The sequence below is a fragment of the Puntigrus tetrazona genome, chromosome 23, assembly GCF_018831695.1.
Source record: "Puntigrus tetrazona isolate hp1 chromosome 23, ASM1883169v1, whole genome shotgun sequence".
Lineage (NCBI taxonomy): Eukaryota > Metazoa > Chordata > Actinopteri > Cypriniformes > Cyprinidae > Puntigrus > Puntigrus tetrazona.
Genome location: NC_056721.1, coordinates 6,878,954 through 6,899,833, shown reverse-complemented (window position 1 = coordinate 6,899,833; position 20,880 = coordinate 6,878,954). Strand labels below are relative to the sequence as shown.

At 36.4% G+C, this 20,880-nt stretch overlaps 1 protein-coding gene across 1 annotated transcript in view; it reads left to right on the top strand.

The window, feature by feature from the left end:
- LOC122328429 (XK-related protein 7-like) overlaps positions 1 to 20,880 on the top strand; it is a 54,440-nt gene that overhangs the window by 26,583 nt on the left and 6,977 nt on the right. Inside the window, exon 2 of the mRNA XM_043224119.1 lies at positions 19,616 to 19,815. Coding sequence (XP_043080054.1) covers positions 19,616 to 19,815 — 200 coding nt within the window. The remainder of the gene's footprint in view (positions 1 to 19,615; positions 19,816 to 20,880) is intronic.

The following is a 20,880-nucleotide window of genomic DNA, read 5'->3' as shown; positions in this document are numbered from 1 at the left end:
GATATGTACTTATTGGTACATATTTCTTGTCTCTCTAAAAAGAGCACCCAGGTAAGTTTATGCCGTAGGCTAATAAGCAGTTTGTTAGTAGTGAAGTGCTCTCTAATCTAAAGTGTTAACAATGTTTGTTTTGGAATGCACTGTGATTTTTTTTTTTTTTTTTTTAAGATGTTCAAGATCTGAGGTAAATTACGTATTGCCTTTTTTATGACTATTAAAGTTATGCGATAAGTACAAGTGCATAAAGTACATGTAAGTATCTGAGATAATCATCATCAGCAACGCCAAAGCAGAAATAGAATCATTACAAAAACAGAATCCTGTCACTTAGCGTATATTGCAGTCATGGCTGGTTAGGACAAAAATAAAAAGTAACATAAATTAAAATGAAAACGATCATTTTGACACAGCGTTGCGTCGCATCTGGTTAAGACAAGGCGAAGACCCTATTACTGTGGAGTGTTGACTAGCTCTGCCCACATTTTCTTCATTAATTCTGTTCTTTGTTTGGTTTCTTTTATTGTCTGAGGCAAGTTTCTGAGATTCCATAGTCTTGGTAATGGATAATTAATTTGTTTGGAGTCATTTTGACAACATGTCTGCTTTCAGGAAATCAGTGGTTTGTCATTGACCTCTCGAGGCTATTGTGGGAAAGAGGGGAACGCAGAGATCTGCCGGGGAAAATGGCGCGCACTTGAAGATCAAGTGATAAGTGAGAGGAATTCTGTGAAATGCTAGATTACAGCTGAAGTCTTGACTGAGCTCAGCTGTAGAACGGATCGGCTCCAGGACTAGAAGTGCTTTATTTGATTGCACTTCTTTTACAGATTCTTAAAGCTGATTTAAGGGAATAGGCTAAGCTAGCAGTGGTTGGACTGTTCAGTGTTGGCTAAGAAAATGCTAAGTTTGTGTTTAATTTAGCTGATAATATACTTTATTTAATGGGTGTGCCGAATTAATTGGTGGCAACGAGCGCTTTGAGATTTGGTCGCTGTTTCAGTTAGTCAGGTTTAGGTTTTTTATGGTTGGATTGAGCGGCTGTGATATTACTGTCAGTCCATAGGAGGCATGTGCTGTAGGATGTGTCATTGTTTGTACTGGCCACCTGTCCCTCTGGTTTTCCGTCTGTCTCTTTCTCTGAATGTCTGCCTGCAGTCTTACTTATTCACTTGTCGTCCTGTCCATTGTTACTTGTGTTCATTTGCCGTTCTGTCAGCATGTTTCTCTTATCGGCTCTCTTTCTCTGTATGCTATGGACCTCAAGCATGCTCGTCACACAGGACCAGGGCATTGTATTCATTGTAAAGACAATTTCTTTTCTTCTTTTTGTCACTTTCGGGTTTGTCTGTATGCACAGCAAGTTGTAATACAGTTTGTGAAACCCATATATGTGTGTGATTATACTGTAAATCATGGCAACTTTATTTCGGTTCATCGCTTATTCTTCTCCACTATCAATCCAACAATCCCCAGTGAAAGACTTCTGTCTAGCTCCCATAAATAAGCAAATTAGAAAAGCCCACTGAGCTCTTCTTACACTGCTGCACAAACAGGGATGCTTTAAAGTAGAGATAGTGAGCTTTAGAAGAAAAAAGAGACGAGCAGAGTAAAAGAAAAAGTCGGTGCCAAGTGTTTAGACAAATGCAAAGGAAAGAGTGTGAGATAAAGAGATGATGAAGGGTAATGACACTCATTATACACTCATTAATAGTTAGTTCTGGTCCTTGAATTTGATTGGTTAAGCGGTGATCTATGAATATGCTGCTAATAACCTTTTTCAAAGACTGTGATGATACATTTGTGCAATAATTAATTTAGACTGCAATAATTGCATTTTTTCTTGCAAACTTTTATTTTCATTCATGTTTGTAATTATTTATCACGCATCCATATGACAGTACTTGTGTTATATTACCCTCACATTAAAGAGGAAAAAAACAAAAACAAATAAGTTTAATTAAAAAACACCAACACCCACCAACAAAGCATAAAAAAAAGAACATGCTTTTTCATTATTTTTATTAATTTCATTTTATTTTATTTTTTTTATTATGCCTGCGTGTGACACACTTACTGTATATATTTACGGTTTACTTACCTAATAAGCCACTGGGTAATATAACTGTTCAGGGGTAGGAACAGGATGTTTTAATGGTCGCTAGTAAGTTCTCATCTGTGTTTTGAGGTCTGAGGTACAGCTATTAATTCTGCTTTGACTTTATTTGGAACTTTCTGTCATCAGAGCAAAAACAGACAAACTAACCAATGAATATTAATTTCCTGTTTATTTAGCTGTTTATAAAAGCATGATCAGATGCACGGTGATATTCAGAAGAACAACTTGAAAAATAACTCTATACAGTACTCATTATATTACCTGCACACAAAGGTGAGTTTGCTTATTTATAGTGAGAGAGCACTCTTTCACTCAGCAGCACTTTTTCGTCTTATCTCAAGGACATGTTTGTGTGTGTGTGTGTGTGTGTGTGTGTGTGTGTGTGTGTCTACAGTCCTAAATGAGAATTGATTTCACTCTTGTCTGTGACTGACCTACTCTTCACTTCTTTTTCACAGCATGCCCATTCAACACTGTGACAGCTACACACTAAGTGGCGGTCTGACTTTTACGCTATTGTGACAAAGACCCCGCACACACACATAAATACAAGCATCTGATCTAAGACCATTACCAGAGCGCTTAACGGGAATATATTATACATTGTGCATTTACTCAGATGTATGCAGCTCTTGTTTCGTGTCTGATTTCTCTTGCAAATGAATGTATGCGGCTCACAGACAGATCCTATCAGGGCTGAAGAGGTTGGCAGCGCACATTGATCACTTGCCCTCGATCCTCCTTGTCTCTCTCGTTTTAAATACCTGTCTTTCTTATTCTGTATTTCCCTTCTCTGACTTTCCCTCTTTCTGATGTCCTCTTGATGAGCTGAACTGTAGGCTTTCTTATCTTTGTTTGTTTATTTAGTTGCTCAAACTTTAGATTTCTGGAGTTTCAAGTTCAACTTGCTTTATAGCCTGCCTCACTCACTTCTCAGTTATCCTTATTATTATTATTGTAAAAGTAACTTGTATAGCGTAACCATCATGGCAATTGCTATATTAAGTACAGTGGCATATATCATGATAATTGTTAAATGTTACTTAATTGATTATACCACAAGTCATTTTTTTTTCTTTGGGTGCCTTCCAAGGTACAGTATTATTTGATATGGTCAATTATGACAGATTTCTGGACATGTTCTATAGTAATATCCTGTTTTACCATCCCCAAAATCTATTCCCAAATCCCAAAAATTATATAACAAAAGTATTTAAGAATTAATCATAATAGATTTTCCCAATACAATTAGGCAGAAATCAATAATTGACATTTCTAATTTAATCAGCCTCGCCAAGTCATGCTTTAACAGACCGTTTACTTTAAACTGAAAATTAATTTACCATCCAATAAAGTGCCTTAAATTGCTCAAAACATCATATTACTCTTGCCCAATCTTTTTCATTGTAAATGAGATCATTCATAAGTTTAGTGTTGGAAGGATTTTGTAATATTTTGAAAAAAAACACTTTTTTTTCTTTAGAAAGATAAAAAAAAAAACAGATAAAAAAAATACAGTAAAACAGTACTACGGTGCAGTATTATTACAGTTTAAAATACTTGCATTTTGATATATTTAAAAATGTTTTTTAATATCTTTCTAATATGCTTTCATGCTGCCGAAGAAATTACTGTTATTATTATTAATGCTGAAAACAGTTATGCTGTAGCTTATTTGCTGCTGAAGAAAGATTATTATTATTATCATGGTTGAAAACAGTTATGTTGCTTTTGGAAATATTCAGCATGTTTTGATTAATAGAAAGTTTAAAGAACACCTTCATTTGAAATAGAAATCGTTGTAACATGCAATCAATACAATGCATCCTTCCTGAACAGTATTAATGAAAGTATTCGTTTCTTCCAAATAAAAAAAATTACCGTCCTCAGATGTTGAATGGTAGCGTTCAGGTTTCGAAACACACATGCTCTATATATCTTATTTTACATGCAAGCTGCAAGAAGCCCTATACTTTTAAAGCACAGCTGCAGATTCCAATGTACTTGAATATTGCATTATTCAGTGTTATGGTACACATCAAAGTGCCATGGCATTTCTATCTGATATAATCACCATGCCGTAGCGTCATATTACTTTATGAGGACCATTGAAACATTGTTGAGGTCTCTTTCGGCCAGATGGTGGGTGTCTGTGTGAGTGATGAGCAGGCAGACTGCAATGAGGAGACCTGCGGTATGTTCGAAACACAGCAATATACCTGAACAGCTCCTCTGGAACAGCTCCGTTCTCCAGACATGTTAATTATTAAAAGAGCGAGTATGGCACCACTCTCACATCTCCATGGAAACAGCAGAGGTCAGGGTAGCGGATGACATCAAGTGGCAGACAGAAGGAATAAGAGGGAGAGAGAGCAAGACACGGAGAGACAGATCAAGACAGAGAGAGGGGACACTGGCAGTTCATATGTCTGTGCTTGAGTGCTAAACCAAGTTTGCCCAATCCCACAGAGGAAAGCCAAACCAGTTCAGTCGAATGCTGTCACTCAATATTCTAATTTCTCTTTTAGGCTCTGAGGGCTTTGAGAGTGCATTATGAAGTCTTCTCACTGTAAGATTACATGGCATATTCAAATCGGGTGGCTCTGGATTTTAATATTATTAAATCTACAACTTAGGGGAGTTCTGGGTTTAATCAAGTCGAGCTCCATTGACAGCTCGTCCAAAACGAGCCTCGCGTGTGGAACGCAAAAGAAGATATCTTGAAGAATGTTTGGGTCTGAAACAACACAGAGGTTGAGTAAACGATTTCTGGTTATGCGTCAACCGATGAAAGTAAGGCACTGACTGTGCAACAGGTCTAATGAAATGCACGGAGACTCGGATGTGAATCCCTGCTAGCTGCAGTGTGACGTTACGCAGCTCGCTGAAGATGTTTAGCTGGGAGTCGACATTTCGCTAGTGAATCTAATGCCTGATTCCTCTGCTGCTGCCTGTAGCGCTAGTTCAGCATATTAGTTCAACTTTGTGCGCCACTGGTTGATGTTACCTGGAGGCGTCATGCATTTGCATGCTCAGTAAGTATTTAGCTTTAGACTTGCATTTAGATTTAGCAGTCAGACTTTAAACATATTTGTTTAACATTTATATATTTATACTAAACATGCTAGATTTAATAGTTATTTTAAAATATTTACTTAACCAGAGCTATGTAAAATCTTTTTTTTTCAAAATGAAAATGTGTCTGTATGTGTGTGTATGTTAGAATTAATATTAATATTTCTTTTCTATTTTATATATTTTTGTCCCCAAATGTTTGTCCCTAAAGAGAGGTAAAAAATAGCTTACATTTTGGGACATCTTCATGAATAAAATAACTTAAATGTTAATTCAAAAAAATATATATTAAAAATGTATATGTATGTGTGTATATATATATATATATATATATATATATATATATGTATATATGTGTGTGTGTGTGTGTGTGTGTGTGTGTGTGTGTACCTGTATATGGGTAGTTGACAAGAAAAATATCTCTCATGTCATTTGTAACTCTGAAGAATGTACTGTATATACATTTTTCTTATGTTATTTGTATATTATGTTTAAATTAAACCTACTCATATCACCAAACCTCTCCCTAATCATAACCGTATCTCATCTCAGTAGCAGCAAAACTATTTTTCAATACAATGTAAACATTGTACTTGTTTTTTGTGTAAGTATATAGTAGTTAAGGCCACCTCATATAAAGTGTGACCAAAATTGTATAACACGCATGCCTCAAATGCAGCTTACGCTGACATAAGTACTGTGTGCATAATTCTAAAATTATTTTAAATATAACTACTACTACTAACACGCACACAAACTCACACACAATGAATGTAATTAAAGCAAACCTATTATGGCTTTTTTTACATTATGCATCGCAGATTTCCCCAGAATGTGCTTGTGGAGTTTCACCTCAAAATACCCAACGGATAATTTATTATATAATTTTTAACATGCCTATTTTGAGCGGAAGCAGAAACGCGTTTTTTTAGTAAAGTGTCTCTTTAAATGCAAATGAGGTGTTTCTCCCCGCCCCCTTTTCCTTAATAGGGCTGTGCCCTCCGATGCTCTTCAAAAAAACATCTTATTGCGATTTACAGTGTTAGTTAATTAGGAATAGTTCATGTACATGTTGATAACACTTTATTTTAAGGTGTCCTTGTTGCATATGCATTTACTATTGTACATTTACAATTAATTATGCGTAATAACAAGCCAAATCCTAATCCTAACCATACAGTAAACACATGTAGTTAATTAATATTACTTAGTACTTAAATTGACACAACTTAAAATAACGTGTAAGTAAATATTCTATAATAAATAACACAAGTCTACGGTACATTCTCATTTAAGTAGGCTACATCTTTCATGTGTACTCTTCTGTATTTCCAGTGCATTTTAATGAGAGAAGAGCCAGGGTGGGAGAAAAACACTGTGGCTAATCCCGTAAAGACATTTTGTGCGTCTCTTTGTTCCAGACCACTGGCCTCACTAATTGGAAAGATTTGCTCTGTCTGAGAGAGAACTAGATAAACTAATAAGGAGAGAGAATCATAGCATTTTAAAACCAGAGCATCCCTTGACCTTGACTATAAGAATGCTAAGTTAACTTCTGAAGTAAAGTAAAGTCTATCTGCCAGTGAGTCACTTTCTGATAACCTGCTGTTCCGAAAGCTCGTTTGATGACGTCGCCAAGCCTTCTGTCTCCATGGCGATAACGATCAGCGCTTTTGATTGGCAGGCGAGCGGAGTGAGAGACGGCAGAGATGGACAGATTGTGGGCTTGAGTGGGATTGTTTCACAAAGTTGGTCTTTGTTCCGTTCTCTCAAACATCCAGGAAAGTGACAACCGAAGAAGACAACAGAAAAATGAAGATTCGTTCTAGTCGATCATTTTGAAGATTGAGTCATTTCAGCTTTACATAGTTTGACGTGATTTTTCTCTGTAGTGTCTTTTCCTCTGTCTCTATCGCTCCCCAGCTCTTTGTTGTGCTGCGTTTTGCGTCTCTGCTGTCTTCGCTGAATACAAGGAGCGAGAAGGACGGCGAACCAATCCGAAAATTATTCAGCAAGAAAATAAAGTATGAAAAGAGCATTAGATGGCGTGTAAGGTGTATAACAACACTGGAAAATTATAAAGTGTTTGTTCCCCCTGTCGTTCATGTCAGAAACGGCTTTAGCGTCGATCTTGTTCCTATTTTCCGCTGCCGATTTTGCTTTGTTGGAGAAAAAGGAAAATGTATAGTTTATATTTTCCTGTTTATGCAAAAAATAAACCTTCAAAAGTAGAGCTGGTATTGCAGAGAGTTATCTCTCCCGAGCTCACGACTTTATAAAAGTGTTATTTGAAGCCTCATGGGACAGGACAGCTGTCAGTCAGATACTGGACTTCTTGTAAAGAGAGAAGCAGAGTCTCAATCTTTATCTCGCTGCAATTTTGACAGTGCTGACTGCTGCTGACCAGAGCCGGACGAAAGAGAAAGAGACAGTCACGCAGTCAGCTAGAGAAAGTGTGTGTGTGTGTGTGTGTACACATCAATAAACATTCCTGAAAATCTGTTTACCTGAGACAGAGTGCTGTGGTGCTGCATGCATAATGCATACGAAAGCATCTAAGTAGCAATATTTCATTGCATTTTTATTTATAAACTTCTCAGATTTAATAATTTGAAAAAAAAAAACCTAATCCTAAGTATTAAGCTTTGGTGTGTAACTCATCCTAGATTTTTGTGTTACGGACATGAGGTGTGCTTTTAATTTTCTAAGTGACTGGATGATTGTTGAAAAAATCCCAACGAGCTGAACTATCACATCTAAAAATCTAAAAAGCTATAATATCATATTTAGGGGTCACCTTTTTTTGCCAGTAAATATATGCCTGGCAACCACCCAGAGCGCTCTGCTCTGGCAGCAAATTTTGCACAAGCAAGCACCGCTTTTATTTTCATCAGAAAAGAAAAAGAAAAAGTCTCGTCTAATTGTATTATTTCAATGTCAACCTTCCAACCCATGAATGTTTTATTGAAACTGAACTGAACTGGTGTCAAAAGAACAGCTATAGGGCTTGATGATTGTGATTGGCTGCATTGTGTTTGCCCAATTAGTTCCATTGTGTGTGACTGTCACGTGACTCGAGGCATTTCTCTGATTACACAAACTTTATCTGTGCCGGGTTTAATACTTTTTACAAATAAAATTTTATTATCTTGGTAAGAATGCATTTAAGTGGGAAAGACAATGTTATCATGTCTCTAACGGCCTGTCTATTTGGGTTATAATCGCGTGAAAGCACCTTTGACCCTATAAAGAGAAATTCAGAAATATTGAATATGATTTTTTTATTTTATACACACACACACACACACACACACACACACACACACACACACACACACACACTTGCATTATATAATTGCCACATTTGGGCCCTCAAAACAGTGATAATACAGTGAATTGTGCAGGTGAAATATTGCTAAAAATAACATGCAGGTGACAGGCTTATAAATGAAGTAATGCAGACAGATTGTATGGATTTATATTATTCCCTTAAAGCCTGTCCTGTCTTAGTTGACATGCAGCACATTTGCTTTAGAAACAGTACATCTCTCGGCAAAAAAGTTGACTTTTTTAATGGTATGATGATATTTAAACTTCCACTTCCAACCTTTTGCTAGATGTATTTGTCGTTCGGCTCATTTTCATTGGTCATTGGTCTGTCACACAGTCAGCCCTGGCTGTAATAGAGAAACGTCAATATGCTGCTAGAGATGAATGACAGCCATTACTCTGTGAGAAACAAAATAACAGGCACATATTTTCGAAAAAAGACAGTAAAAGAAAAAGCATGTGGTTTGGAGTAACGTTGTTATTCATGGAGCTGTGCAGATTTGTGCTTGTATAGACTTACCGCAGGAGGGCTGGACACTTTTTCGTCTCTGCTGCCTGCTTTCTGCATGACAGAGAGGGATTTACAGCACTCCGCTTTATGCATTAATGTATTCAATGCAGTAAGGAACTTCCTCTTATGGATGTCGTCTCATCATCTGCTTCTCACTCAAATCATTTCAAAATGGTGCAATGCTCGCATCGCATGCAATGCATGTTCGAGTCCAGAGAGCTGAAATCTTGTTTACACACATGCATATGGTACACACACACACACATGCATGCATATGGTACATACACACAAACACACACACACACACGCATGCATATGTTACATACACACAAACGCACACACATGCATACAGTACACAAACACACATGCATGCATATGGTACATACACACAAACACACACACACATGCATACGGTGCACAAACACACATGCATGCATATGGAACATACACACACACACACACACACATACAGTACACATGCACATATGGCATGCACATGGTACATACACACACACACACACACACACACACACACACACACACACACACATGCTGCTTAAACAGTCATTGATATTTTTTATGAATCATTTTATGTCAGCAGAGGCAGGTTTTGTCTGATTCAGCTCACTTCTAAGTTCCTAAACTTTAGCTAACTACACACACTAAATATTGATGATGTCTTTGTACTGTAATTGCTTAGTGGGTTTAATTTACAGTTTAAGTGAAGTCATTCAGACAGTCACTCACCTGGGTTTAGTGTATAATCCATGGCTTAAACTGGACTCTCTCCATTGAAATGGGATAATTACCCTCATTTAGTTAAACCACATGCAGCAGTTCGGCTTTCTAACTGCTCGTTTTCTTTCTTTCTTCCTCTCTCTGAGGACTTTATGTCTTCCAATAAAAGTTATTGCAGACGTATAAAGCATCCTTACAGCGAACTTTCCACTTCAAATTATAAAAGAGTTCAAACTGGTCAAAACAAGATACTGCTTATGAGTGAACCTCACGGAGACAAAGACTCAAATCCGCAAAAATTAAAAGCAATACTTTATGTATGACAAAAATATATAGGTTTTACTATTTTAAAGGTTTTTTTCCTTTCATTATTTATTTTAGTTTTGTATTGCGGTGAACTGAAGGAAAATAACTGAAACTAAGTTTCAGTTTAATATAAGAATCAAGAAACCTATTATTATTAACTCTTTCCTTGCAAGCATTTTTTTTTTTTTTTAAAGTTGCACAATTATAAATTTGACAGCCTTCAGAATATTTCCTGCTATATATAAACATTATATGTCAAAAATAAAAAGAATCAAGACATTTTATTATATCTTTATGTGTTTTGTCATCACTTGAATACAGATCATCAGAAATACAACATTTTGGACAAAAGAATTTGAAAAATGCATTTTACCAAAGTAGTGCATTTTCAAACAAAATGCATTCAGATATCATATTCTTTCACCAGTAAATAATAATAACAATGAATAATAATATAATTGAAATTGCATTCAGTAAACAGACACACACACACACACACGTTTATGCACAAACATACACACATTTATGCATACACAAACACACACACACACACACGTATATACATATGTTTACACACATGCATACATATGTATCTATATATTCACACAGATTCTATTTATAGATCTGACACAAACATATTCATATTCATATTGCCACGTTATCGATCTATCCACAACATGACTAGAGATATTTCTGTGTCTGTTTATACAGGGATTGCTGTAAAATCTCATTGTTAGCAGGGATGCATAACCTAATTGACAAGGTATTTCATCAATGGCAGGGAAAGAGTTAATAATATATTAAAAATGCAGTTCACACAGATCAAGATCTTTTCTATCGTGATTTAAATTTAATTTTCATTTCCTCTTTTTCTTATCAGCATAAAAAAAGCCTGATAATATTTTTAAATATACAAGATGTGTAAACTTTTGTACTGTATCAAGGGTGCAAGGTTTTAAATTGAAACCTTTCTTGAACTTTTCTTTTTCAAAACCAAATGAAACTATTACATGTCCAAGAACTCTGCAGAACCTCTCCAAGAATTTGTTATTGACCCATAAAATAGGCCTCATTTTGAGAAACTCATAAAATCAAGTAGAAATTACAGAAATTAGGGGGATAAGTTAAAAGAATGGAAACAAAGATCTTGATGTAATGACAGGAGAATACACTTAAACAGAATTGGAAAGTGTGTGTGTGTGTGTGAGAGAGAGAGAGAGAGAGAGAGAGAGAGAGATTATCTTATAAATCGTACAGAATTAAGTTTTTTTTTTAAATGTAAAATGAAAAAAAAAGGTGGTAGAAAATACACATTACATATTTGTCTCCATAACAGTGTGTGTGTATTAGTGTGTGTGTGTGTGTGTGTGTTAGTATGTGTGTGTGTGTGTCTCTGTCTGTCTGTCTGTCTGTCTGTGAATGTGTGTCAGTATGTGTGTGTGTTTACTTAAAAATTACAAATTTGTTCCCAAAAGTGAACAAAATCTGAATTTTGGTAACACTTTAGAACACTTGTTAAAAAACAAATGACTTTTTCCTCAGTAAAATCTTTACTTGCTGCTTATTAATAGTTAGCAAGGTAGTTATTAAGTTTACATACTAGGTAGGATTAGTGATGCAAAACAAGGTCACGTAGAATAAGGCATTAATGTGTGCTTAATCAGCACTGATAAATGGCTAACATTTTATTGCATGCTAATAAGCAATAGATAAGCAATAACGTAACTGTAAAATAAAGTGTTACCAAATTTTCATGTGGGAGTTATTTGGGCACATCCTTATTTGTATTTTTGGGGAAAATTTGCAGAAAGGTTTCTGCTAAGTTTGGATATCTGTCTTTAAAGCCAAAGCGTTTTTATTTCAAGTTTATGACAAACAAGAAGCCAAGCAGACAGGCGTTTAAAAAGAGCGTCGTTTCCTAGAGAGAAGGATTGTATTTGCTTCTAGCTGTAGATAAACATGTTGAGTAAAAGACTGTCCTATTCAAATCGGGACAGATTTCTTTCATCGCATCTCAATGCTACGTTTGTGGAATAATTGGCTGATTCCTTATTTCAAAGAAGCCATAATATCATTGAATATCTTGTCAAGTCCTTTCAGTCAGGCTTTAATGTGGCAGCAGCTGTTTTATGTATGTATGTGCAGACGAGTGTGTGAATGTGAATGAGAGCGAGAGAGAGAGAGAGAGGCTCTTCACCTAGAACCCTGCGCGCCAGCTGCATCTTCCCTGCTTCCGTATTTTGTGCACTCTAAGCCTCGTTTAGTGTAATTAGCTGTATTTGCCTGAGTTAATGAGTTTCCCCTCTGTCCTGGATACTTGTTTTTAGAGGAACTCTGTCAGTCAGAAGGAGAAAGACTCTACCTATGACAGACTGCGTTTGTGAGTTAGTGTGTGTATACAAGTGCGTGTGTGTGTGTGTGTGTTCTGGCTGGGACAACCTCCCAGGCCTCATTCACACTCAATGTGAGCATTAATCACGCTAATTACAGCAGCTCTGCCCCAGAGGCTGCTGGGATGGTGGAGGACTAAGGTGGGGACAGGCTGATAGACAGGAGATGTTAGTCACGCTGCTCGTCGCTTTGCATTGCAAATAGAGTCATGGGGAACTTCATTTCTGCCTTTGAATTAGCATGTGCCTCATATTGAGCAGAAGTAGAAGAGCGTTCGGTTTTTTCCCAGCATTGACTCGCTCTAAAATCGATTCGTTTACGTGCGCAAAACATGGCGAAGTAAGCCACAATATATGTGTAGACACTTCTTGCACCAGTGATGATAAAAATATGATATTTACGTTAAAACTTGTGAGCTTCGGGGGTTCAGTTTTTGATGTGTGATATCATGTTTTTATTGAGTTTAGGCTAGAATGTATTGATTAAATATATACATTTATGTACACTGACATTCAAACTTTTGAGGTCAGAAGAAATTGATAAATTCATTCAGCATTTTTTCCTTAAATTGAATAAAAGTCACTGTAATGCTGTTCACATATCCATATATATATATATATATATATATATATATATATATATATATATATATATATATATATATATAATAAATATACACAGTACACACTCATATATTTAAATTAAAGCCTTTAATAATTAAAGCCTTTCAAGAACAGCATATACCATTTAAATTAATTGAATTAATTAAATCTCTTTTTTCGTTTTTACAACTCATTTTCCACAGATGCACCATTTTTGATGTCTTATATGATAAATCCACGTATTTGAGAAGCAGCTGGTTTGCTCGTGCTCTTTGATTCTGTATGTTCACAATTTGCCATACGCTTTTTACCTCACTGCCAGCCTCAATACCCACACCAGTACTCATCCCCCTGCCTACTGGAAAAACCAGGTCACACCAGCTTAAGCAAGGATGGATTATGGGCCGAGCCAATGGGGCCAGTGCCCGGGGTCTCTGACTGTCAGGGGCCTCCAGACTCCTGGAAACAAGACACTGCAAATGTAATATTGATATAAATAGATGAAGAGCACATGAACCCATATCAGCATACCCACAGTGTGAAATAAGTGAAAAAAAATTAAAAACATGTTGTCTCTCATTACATTTCGCAGCTCTGACGCTATACACGTTTCACAGTGAACTTTGCATGGAGCAATATTACACACAAATTTGATTTTTAGTGCAACTGTGCAACAAAAATACTTGATTTTACACACTTGTGCAATTTTGATATTGAAAACATTGTATCTCTTAGTTGCCAGGAACAAATAAGACCAGTATAATATACCCTTAAACTAAAGTGTTTTAAGAAGATGGTAAACCAGCTCAACCAAAAAGGTAGCACCCATGTTTGTCCAGCCCTCTGGAAGTTCATCTGAAACTATGTGAGATCTTAAGTGGAAATGGAATTCAGAACTTTCATTAGAAAAAGAAAATCACTTTTTTCTGTCTCAAAGCTAAAGCGGGGAACACTTTTGAATATTCAGTGTTTTAGTGTTTTTCAATACTAGTGCCTTTGTGAGGATTTAAGCCCATTGTCTCTCTGGTCTTGGGTCTAGGTTAACTGGTTTTTGATTTAAAAAAAAAAAAAAAAAACTTAATTAAAGGCTCATTGAATTCCTTTGAGGATCTGAGGTTTAAATAAAGGATTTTTTTCCCAAATTATTCTTCAGTTTTCAGCAATCAGCCGCTCACATTACACTTCATTTAATAGCGTGTGAACACAGGTGGTGTTTCATCTGCTTTCGACTATTATTGTCACATCTCCAGCAGTTTGTTGTGAAAACCTAAGTATAACAAAGTATGCCAAAATACACTTTGCACTTAAGGTGAAGGAGCTTGAAGGTTACGCTTTGATCAGGCTGAATGAAACAGCAGGTCAGCTGTTTCTCCAACGCAGTTTGACAGACCTCTTTGACAGCGCCAAGTGTGTGTGTGTGTGTGTGTGTAAGTTTTTGTGTCAAATCAGGACATGAATTTTTATAATAACACAAGTATGACATAGGTATTACAAGGTGAAGGTGACTTTTCAGGACATTGCCCCATGTCTCCACTTTTCAAAACGCTTATAAATCATACAGAGTTAGATTTTTGGAGGAAAGTAATAATGCTCAGTCTTCTGTAAGGGGTAAGTGTTAGGTGTAGGGTAGGTTTAGGGCAATAACACATACAGTTTGTACAGTATAATTTCCCCACTTTTCACAAAAACGAATGTGTGTGTGTGTGTGTGAACCTAAAGGTTTTGAAAAGGAGTTATTGAGGTAAAGGTCTCTCTCACATTTGTAGCAGCTTTCATTCTGAGCCGTGTTTCACGACTCAATTGTAGACCCAACGCATTTGTGTATGTCACTCAACAGTCAGGTTTCATCTAAATATTAGGTTCTGTATCATTTTAAATCTCTATGTCTTCAGAGTACAGAGGTTTGACCTGTAGGTCTGCTGGGGCGGTAGAAGGAGAAACAGAGTAGAATATTGATGCTGTGGTTCCAGACGGGAAAAGTACGGGAGCGAAAGAGAGAACATCTCACCGGTACATTGCCTTCAGGTCTGCCTCTCATGTACTCCACAAACACCTGGGCCCTCGTTTGTAAAACTCTGCGTAGATTTCATTCTGAAAGTGTATGCTCAAAAGCTAGATTTCACGTACGCACCGAAGTTTTCAGATTTATATATGCGCACGCCAGAAACTTTAGAGATTGTGCGCCCGTGCAATTCCCCCCCGACTCCTCCCCAAAATAACCATAGATATATGGAGCTTACAACACCTAGTTTTACTACACCGAACCTTATCTGCATATAATTTCCTTCAACCTTTTAACATCGTCAAAGGTACAGGACATTAAGGATGAAATATGGACTATAATATACATGGACTATATACTATGCCATTAGTGCAATACCAAAAAATCATCCAATATCCTTGTTATGTATTAGAATAAATATCAGGATAAAAGCATACATTAGTATAGATTTGATCTCTTTTTTTCGGCGGCCAAATAGGTTTGAATTGTTTTAAGCAATAAATTAAACGTAATATTTTTCATAATATTCAATCAAAATGTCGACTCAGTCTTCCGGTTAAAACGACAGACTTTATCCAATAATTTAGTCTGTTTAAACCCTCTCCATTCTTTTTTGAGTGTGATGAACATAATCCTGACTCCATCACTGGATCTTTTCAATGAATCGGTTGAACAAGAGTGAAGGAAATTACTTGAGCTTGAGATTACTTGAATTTGTAAAGTTCTTTAATAGATTCAGTTGATTTCCACTCTTTAGAAAATAATGGTTCTTTTTGGCCATTTGTTTCCATTAAGAAGAAAAAAATTTTAAGACTTTTTACTTAAAATGTTATTTTTGTAATCAAAAATGGTTCTTCCATGGCAACACTCAAACCCGCTTTTCGAAAACTTTGTTTTTGACGAAGCAGAGATCTTTGGTTGATCTTAACATGAATGCAGATTCAAAAAAAAATCAGCTGATTCACATTCAGTTAGCACAAGTAAGAAATTCTCTCGCATAGAAAAGAAAAGCATGTAAATGTAAAAATGAAAAAAAGGATTCTTTTAAATTTGAGGATTTTTCAATTGAATCGCACATTCATTTTCATACACAGCAGATGGCACATCTGCTAATAGACACCCGATAATAATGCAGCTTATTGCTGAAATGCAGACTGCGTTAAACAGTGTTGACTGTAAGCGTGTTAGACAAGAATACAGCTTGGCGGTCTCAACAGGGACAGGGGTGCTAATTACTGCAGAGGATAAATTAACCACACACATACATGCTCAGTTTCTCTCTCTCTCTCTCTCTCTCTCTCTCTCTCTGGAACTTACTTCTCTCCTTCAGGTCTTTTGTATGAAGTAATCAAGCTTCATAATGGCAGAATCAATGCGCAATGTAATTAAAGTCCTTCATACCGTAAAGCTCAACCGCTTTAGTCTCTTCTCTCAGGTTCTCAAGTTCATCTGTCCTTTTATATTAGCCTCTCTGCAACAGTTCAATGACGGCTGAACTTCATCAGCCTCATAAAGCTATTTATTTGAAATACAGATGTAGAAAAAAAAACAATACTTTCTGTGAAGCAGTTCGATGGTGGTTCTCTTATTTTTCTTGTATTTCGTAACTCCAAACCACTCCAGTGCACTGGAGATCTCAAGATTAATTCATCCTTGTGATAATGGATGTGCTGGAGCGCACATACTAGCTAAATGTCTGAGACGTCACACACACACAAAACAGAAATTGTAGCATAATGTGTTTTTATTTGGTATTTGGCAATGTCTTTGCTATTTTTCTCTTTTTCTCTCTCTTGCAGATAGAAAAATATTCACATTTGCTTCACATGGAGCGCTTGGCATTGGATCATCTCGAAATCTCCCATAGTGCCGTGCAGGCTCAGTTCCCTTAAAACCTTTAGCCTATCAGAGAGGAGCATGAAATACAATCTTTGGCCCTTACCGCCTATCAGAGTTAAGCATGAAAAAATCCCTCCCGTTGCAGGCTGAAAGTGTAGAGCTCGGGATAAAGTACTCTTCTGCAGCCTTTAGATAATGCAGCTGGCCTAAAGCTGGTTAGAGCCTGAGAGATGAGAGAGAAAAAGAGAGAGTTAGAAAGAGAACGGGACTGGCGAAGTTTATTCAGGTTGAGTCAGAGAATTTCTTCAATGAATAGGTTCGGCTTCAGAATTCTGTTTGAAAAAGTGCTACAACGAGATATATTAAATGTAACATTTATTTATTTGAATTTGAACGTTTATTTTTTTTCATTAGAATTTGAGAGTTCTTTGAATCAAATGGAGATGAAAGATGAAGATCAAAAAAAAGATAACAGCGCTACATTTAAAAAAAAAAAGGTATTTCGGCTGATTTGCAAGAAAACCCTCTAATTTCATTATTCTGTGTTTACAAAAACACTTTTTGGTTTAATTTAAAAGTTAATTTGCGGAATCAATGCAAAAATGTTTACTTCTAGGGGACATGGAACATAAGGCTATTTTCCAAAAATGATTATTTATTTATTTATTTGTTTATTTGTTTTGTTTAAAGGAAGAATTTAACTTCATTTAACTTATTTTTAACTAATCTGTATAGGAGTGGAATCATTTCAAATATTCACATTTATAAAAAGTCTTAAACCAGGGTTAAAAAAATACATCAAATGAAATATAAAATAATTTATACATACATGAGAAAACTGGCTGAGAATCCATCAAACTCGGTAAGACATAAGTAGCAATCAAGTCTTTGTGTACATTTTTATTTACATTTTGGAATCAATACCCCAAAATTTCTTAATATCAGGAAGATATGATGAACCGTGTAATAAATTATTTAGTGACATCTAAATTTGAAAATTCTTCAATATAATGTTTTTTGACCATTAAATGATCGTAAAAGTAAAATAAAATCTATTTGAAATTGAATTTTAAGAAAATTGGCAGAATGATTCCTTAAATCAACATTCAGCGCAAGTGGATGGCTTGAGCTCACCCCATTGACCATGCATGTGTGTGTGTGTGTGTGTGTGTGTGTGTGGTATCAGGTTGTGTCCTTTTCTTCTCCTGCCAAAAGCTGCTGACAGGTGAAAAGCCCTCAGTGCCACTCTGCTGGTGTCATATTGTGATGGGCACTTTGACAGTCAGTGCGCTCAGCTCAGCCAAAGCTTGTTTTCAGATAGTTCTGCTACTAGACCTGTCTCACCCACTCCCCGTTCAGCCAGGTTTACACCAGAATTCCCCCAAAGTAATTCATAGTTTGATTTATGTAGTTTTAGAAGACTGTTGTCAAGACTGGCCAAAGAGGGAAAAAACCCCACTCCTCTCAAAAACACCACGCAGCAAATGTAACAACATTTAAAGCTCACCTCATTAAACATTCATGCACTTTGTCGCAAGTCGCAGCGACTGTCAAAGCTGTGTTTAGTTTCAGCGTCTGAGGGGAAAAAGTAAAAAGTGTTAAAAAACAGCGACGGCAAATGCATTATCCAAAAATGAAAAAAGACAGTATTATGTACATTTTTTAGGTGATATAATAAAACCTTAGCAGATTTACGTGGCAGTGTTTCCGCATAGCCTACGCATAAGCAAAGTATTCAAACAGGTTGCATTCTGTTCTTGCCCAATTAATGTTATTCACATTATGAATATGCATATTAGAACTTAAACTACGAGTTCCTAGCAGAATTTCCACGACTGGTTTTTACCTTTTTTCAGTCTAAGGCATCTTTTTGGAAGCATGTAAGACAGCATGTTATCCAGTTAATCAAATACTTCAATAGATTAATGCTACAATGAAAAAAAAATAATTGCCCCGCTAGAACTGACTTTAAAATCAGTATAACCTCATGTTTAATTACACAGCAGAGAGCGGTGTAATATTTTTCCTGACAGCAGGAAAAAAACGGTATTCAAAATAATAAAAATAATAATAATCATGCACAGTTAAGACAGCAAAAATATCTTTTAATAAAGGCTGAGCATCTAATCATCTGTCGCTGCTAATACAAACATAATAATTAGCTCGGTGTTTGCTCCATGTGTCTGGCTGGTAAATCAAACTTCTGTTGTTGTTTATGCATTTATAAAATTTGTCATGTCGCAAGTATGCATATTGCTGGGATTATGCAGTCATTGGTAATATCACTACATGCAGTAAACAATTTGCGTGCTTTGGTGGGTCATCACTGAAGAAACATTACATTTGTTAAATATTACATAATGGATCGGTCGCAATTTATATTAGGTGGCCTAATCTAAAATTGCTATGTGTTTGCATCGTGAAATAAATACTGTGCGCTTTTGCTGTCATTGTTGGTAAGATAATTGTATTTTACCAACTGTTTTACTTTAAATGCAAGCGCAAATGGATTTATCTTTTATATTCTGGAGTATTTCTTCACTTTTATTGGCATGCATTTCTTACCCTTTGCTGCAGTTGTCAAACTGTCATTGTATATTCAATCAGTGGCTAAAGAGAGAGAAAACATCCCCGTGTAACATCATTTGACCTTTAATTATTGAACCTAAATAACCACTTGACATTTCCCCTCTGCGTGTCTCCAGGTACGTCCACACCTTGTACCTGGGAGTGCAAAGCCGCTGGCATGGCGGCCCGGGTCAGAGGCACTTCTACTGGCGTCTGATGTTCGAGAGCGCTGACATCAACATGCTGCGGCTGCTGGAGGCTTTCCTGAAGAGCGCGCCCCAGCTCGTGTTGCAGCTCAGCATCATGATCCACAGCAACGACATACTGCCCCTACAGGGTGAGACAGCACACACACACACACACACACACACACTGAGCTTTCCCAGGTGGCCACATGAGATGCTTTTAGTTGGGCATACTTAATGAGGACTGTTGAGAAAGAAAGAGAGGACAGAACGCTTGTGTGATTGTGCCGTGATCGTCATGACTTATTCATACGGCCACTCCGGAGAAGACGTTTGCTTGTGATGAATTAAACAAAACGTTTAACACGCTCCTCTCTGTGCGATGACATATGACACGACTTAGCTAGGAGCATCGGAAAAAAGAAATAATATATGTAAATAGAAAATCATTAGCCATTATTGAATAAAAAAAATCAGCTTTACATCACAGAAATACTTTTACAATATATTCTAATAGTAGTATATTCTTTCCAGAAGAGGGCGGAGCCTTTACAGCTTGTGCATCAGATACTCTGGTAACAACAACAAAAATCATCTGCATGCAGTTTATCCCTTTTCAGATTAAAATTCTGATATACAGAGCACACACACAAAACACTATATATATTAAATTCTCTTTTAAATCAGCTGTGAAATACACACAAGGTTATGTGTCAAAGCTAAGAAAAACGCTGTCTGTGAAGGTAAGAGAAATTGCATTTGTGTCAGGGAATTATTGAAATGAATGTCATTGTGACGTGTACATTTCTAAAAGAAAATTCAGGACTACAACTGAGGGGTTGAGGGAGTTCGGAAACAGCGCTTACTTATTAACTCCCTCTGGAACGGACTTTGTGCTGTTTATTTAGAGAATCTTTTTCAAGCTCAAACAGCAACATTACGCACTGAAGAAAGTTGTACGTGTAAAAAACATAATGAGACCCCTTCCAAAACAGTGTAAAATACTTATTTCTATCTTATATTCGTATTACGAACGAATAAATATTGTGATTGAATGATGTATAAATCATTAAAGTTAAAAAGGACTGGAATTAAAAATCAGAGGAGCCTGCTTTTCAGAAGGCCACCACACTGCGAAAGAGAAAGGTACTCTGGGACAAAAAACACGAGAGGAAAAGGACTTTAGAAAAAAAAAGAGAAGACAAGAGGGTGGAATG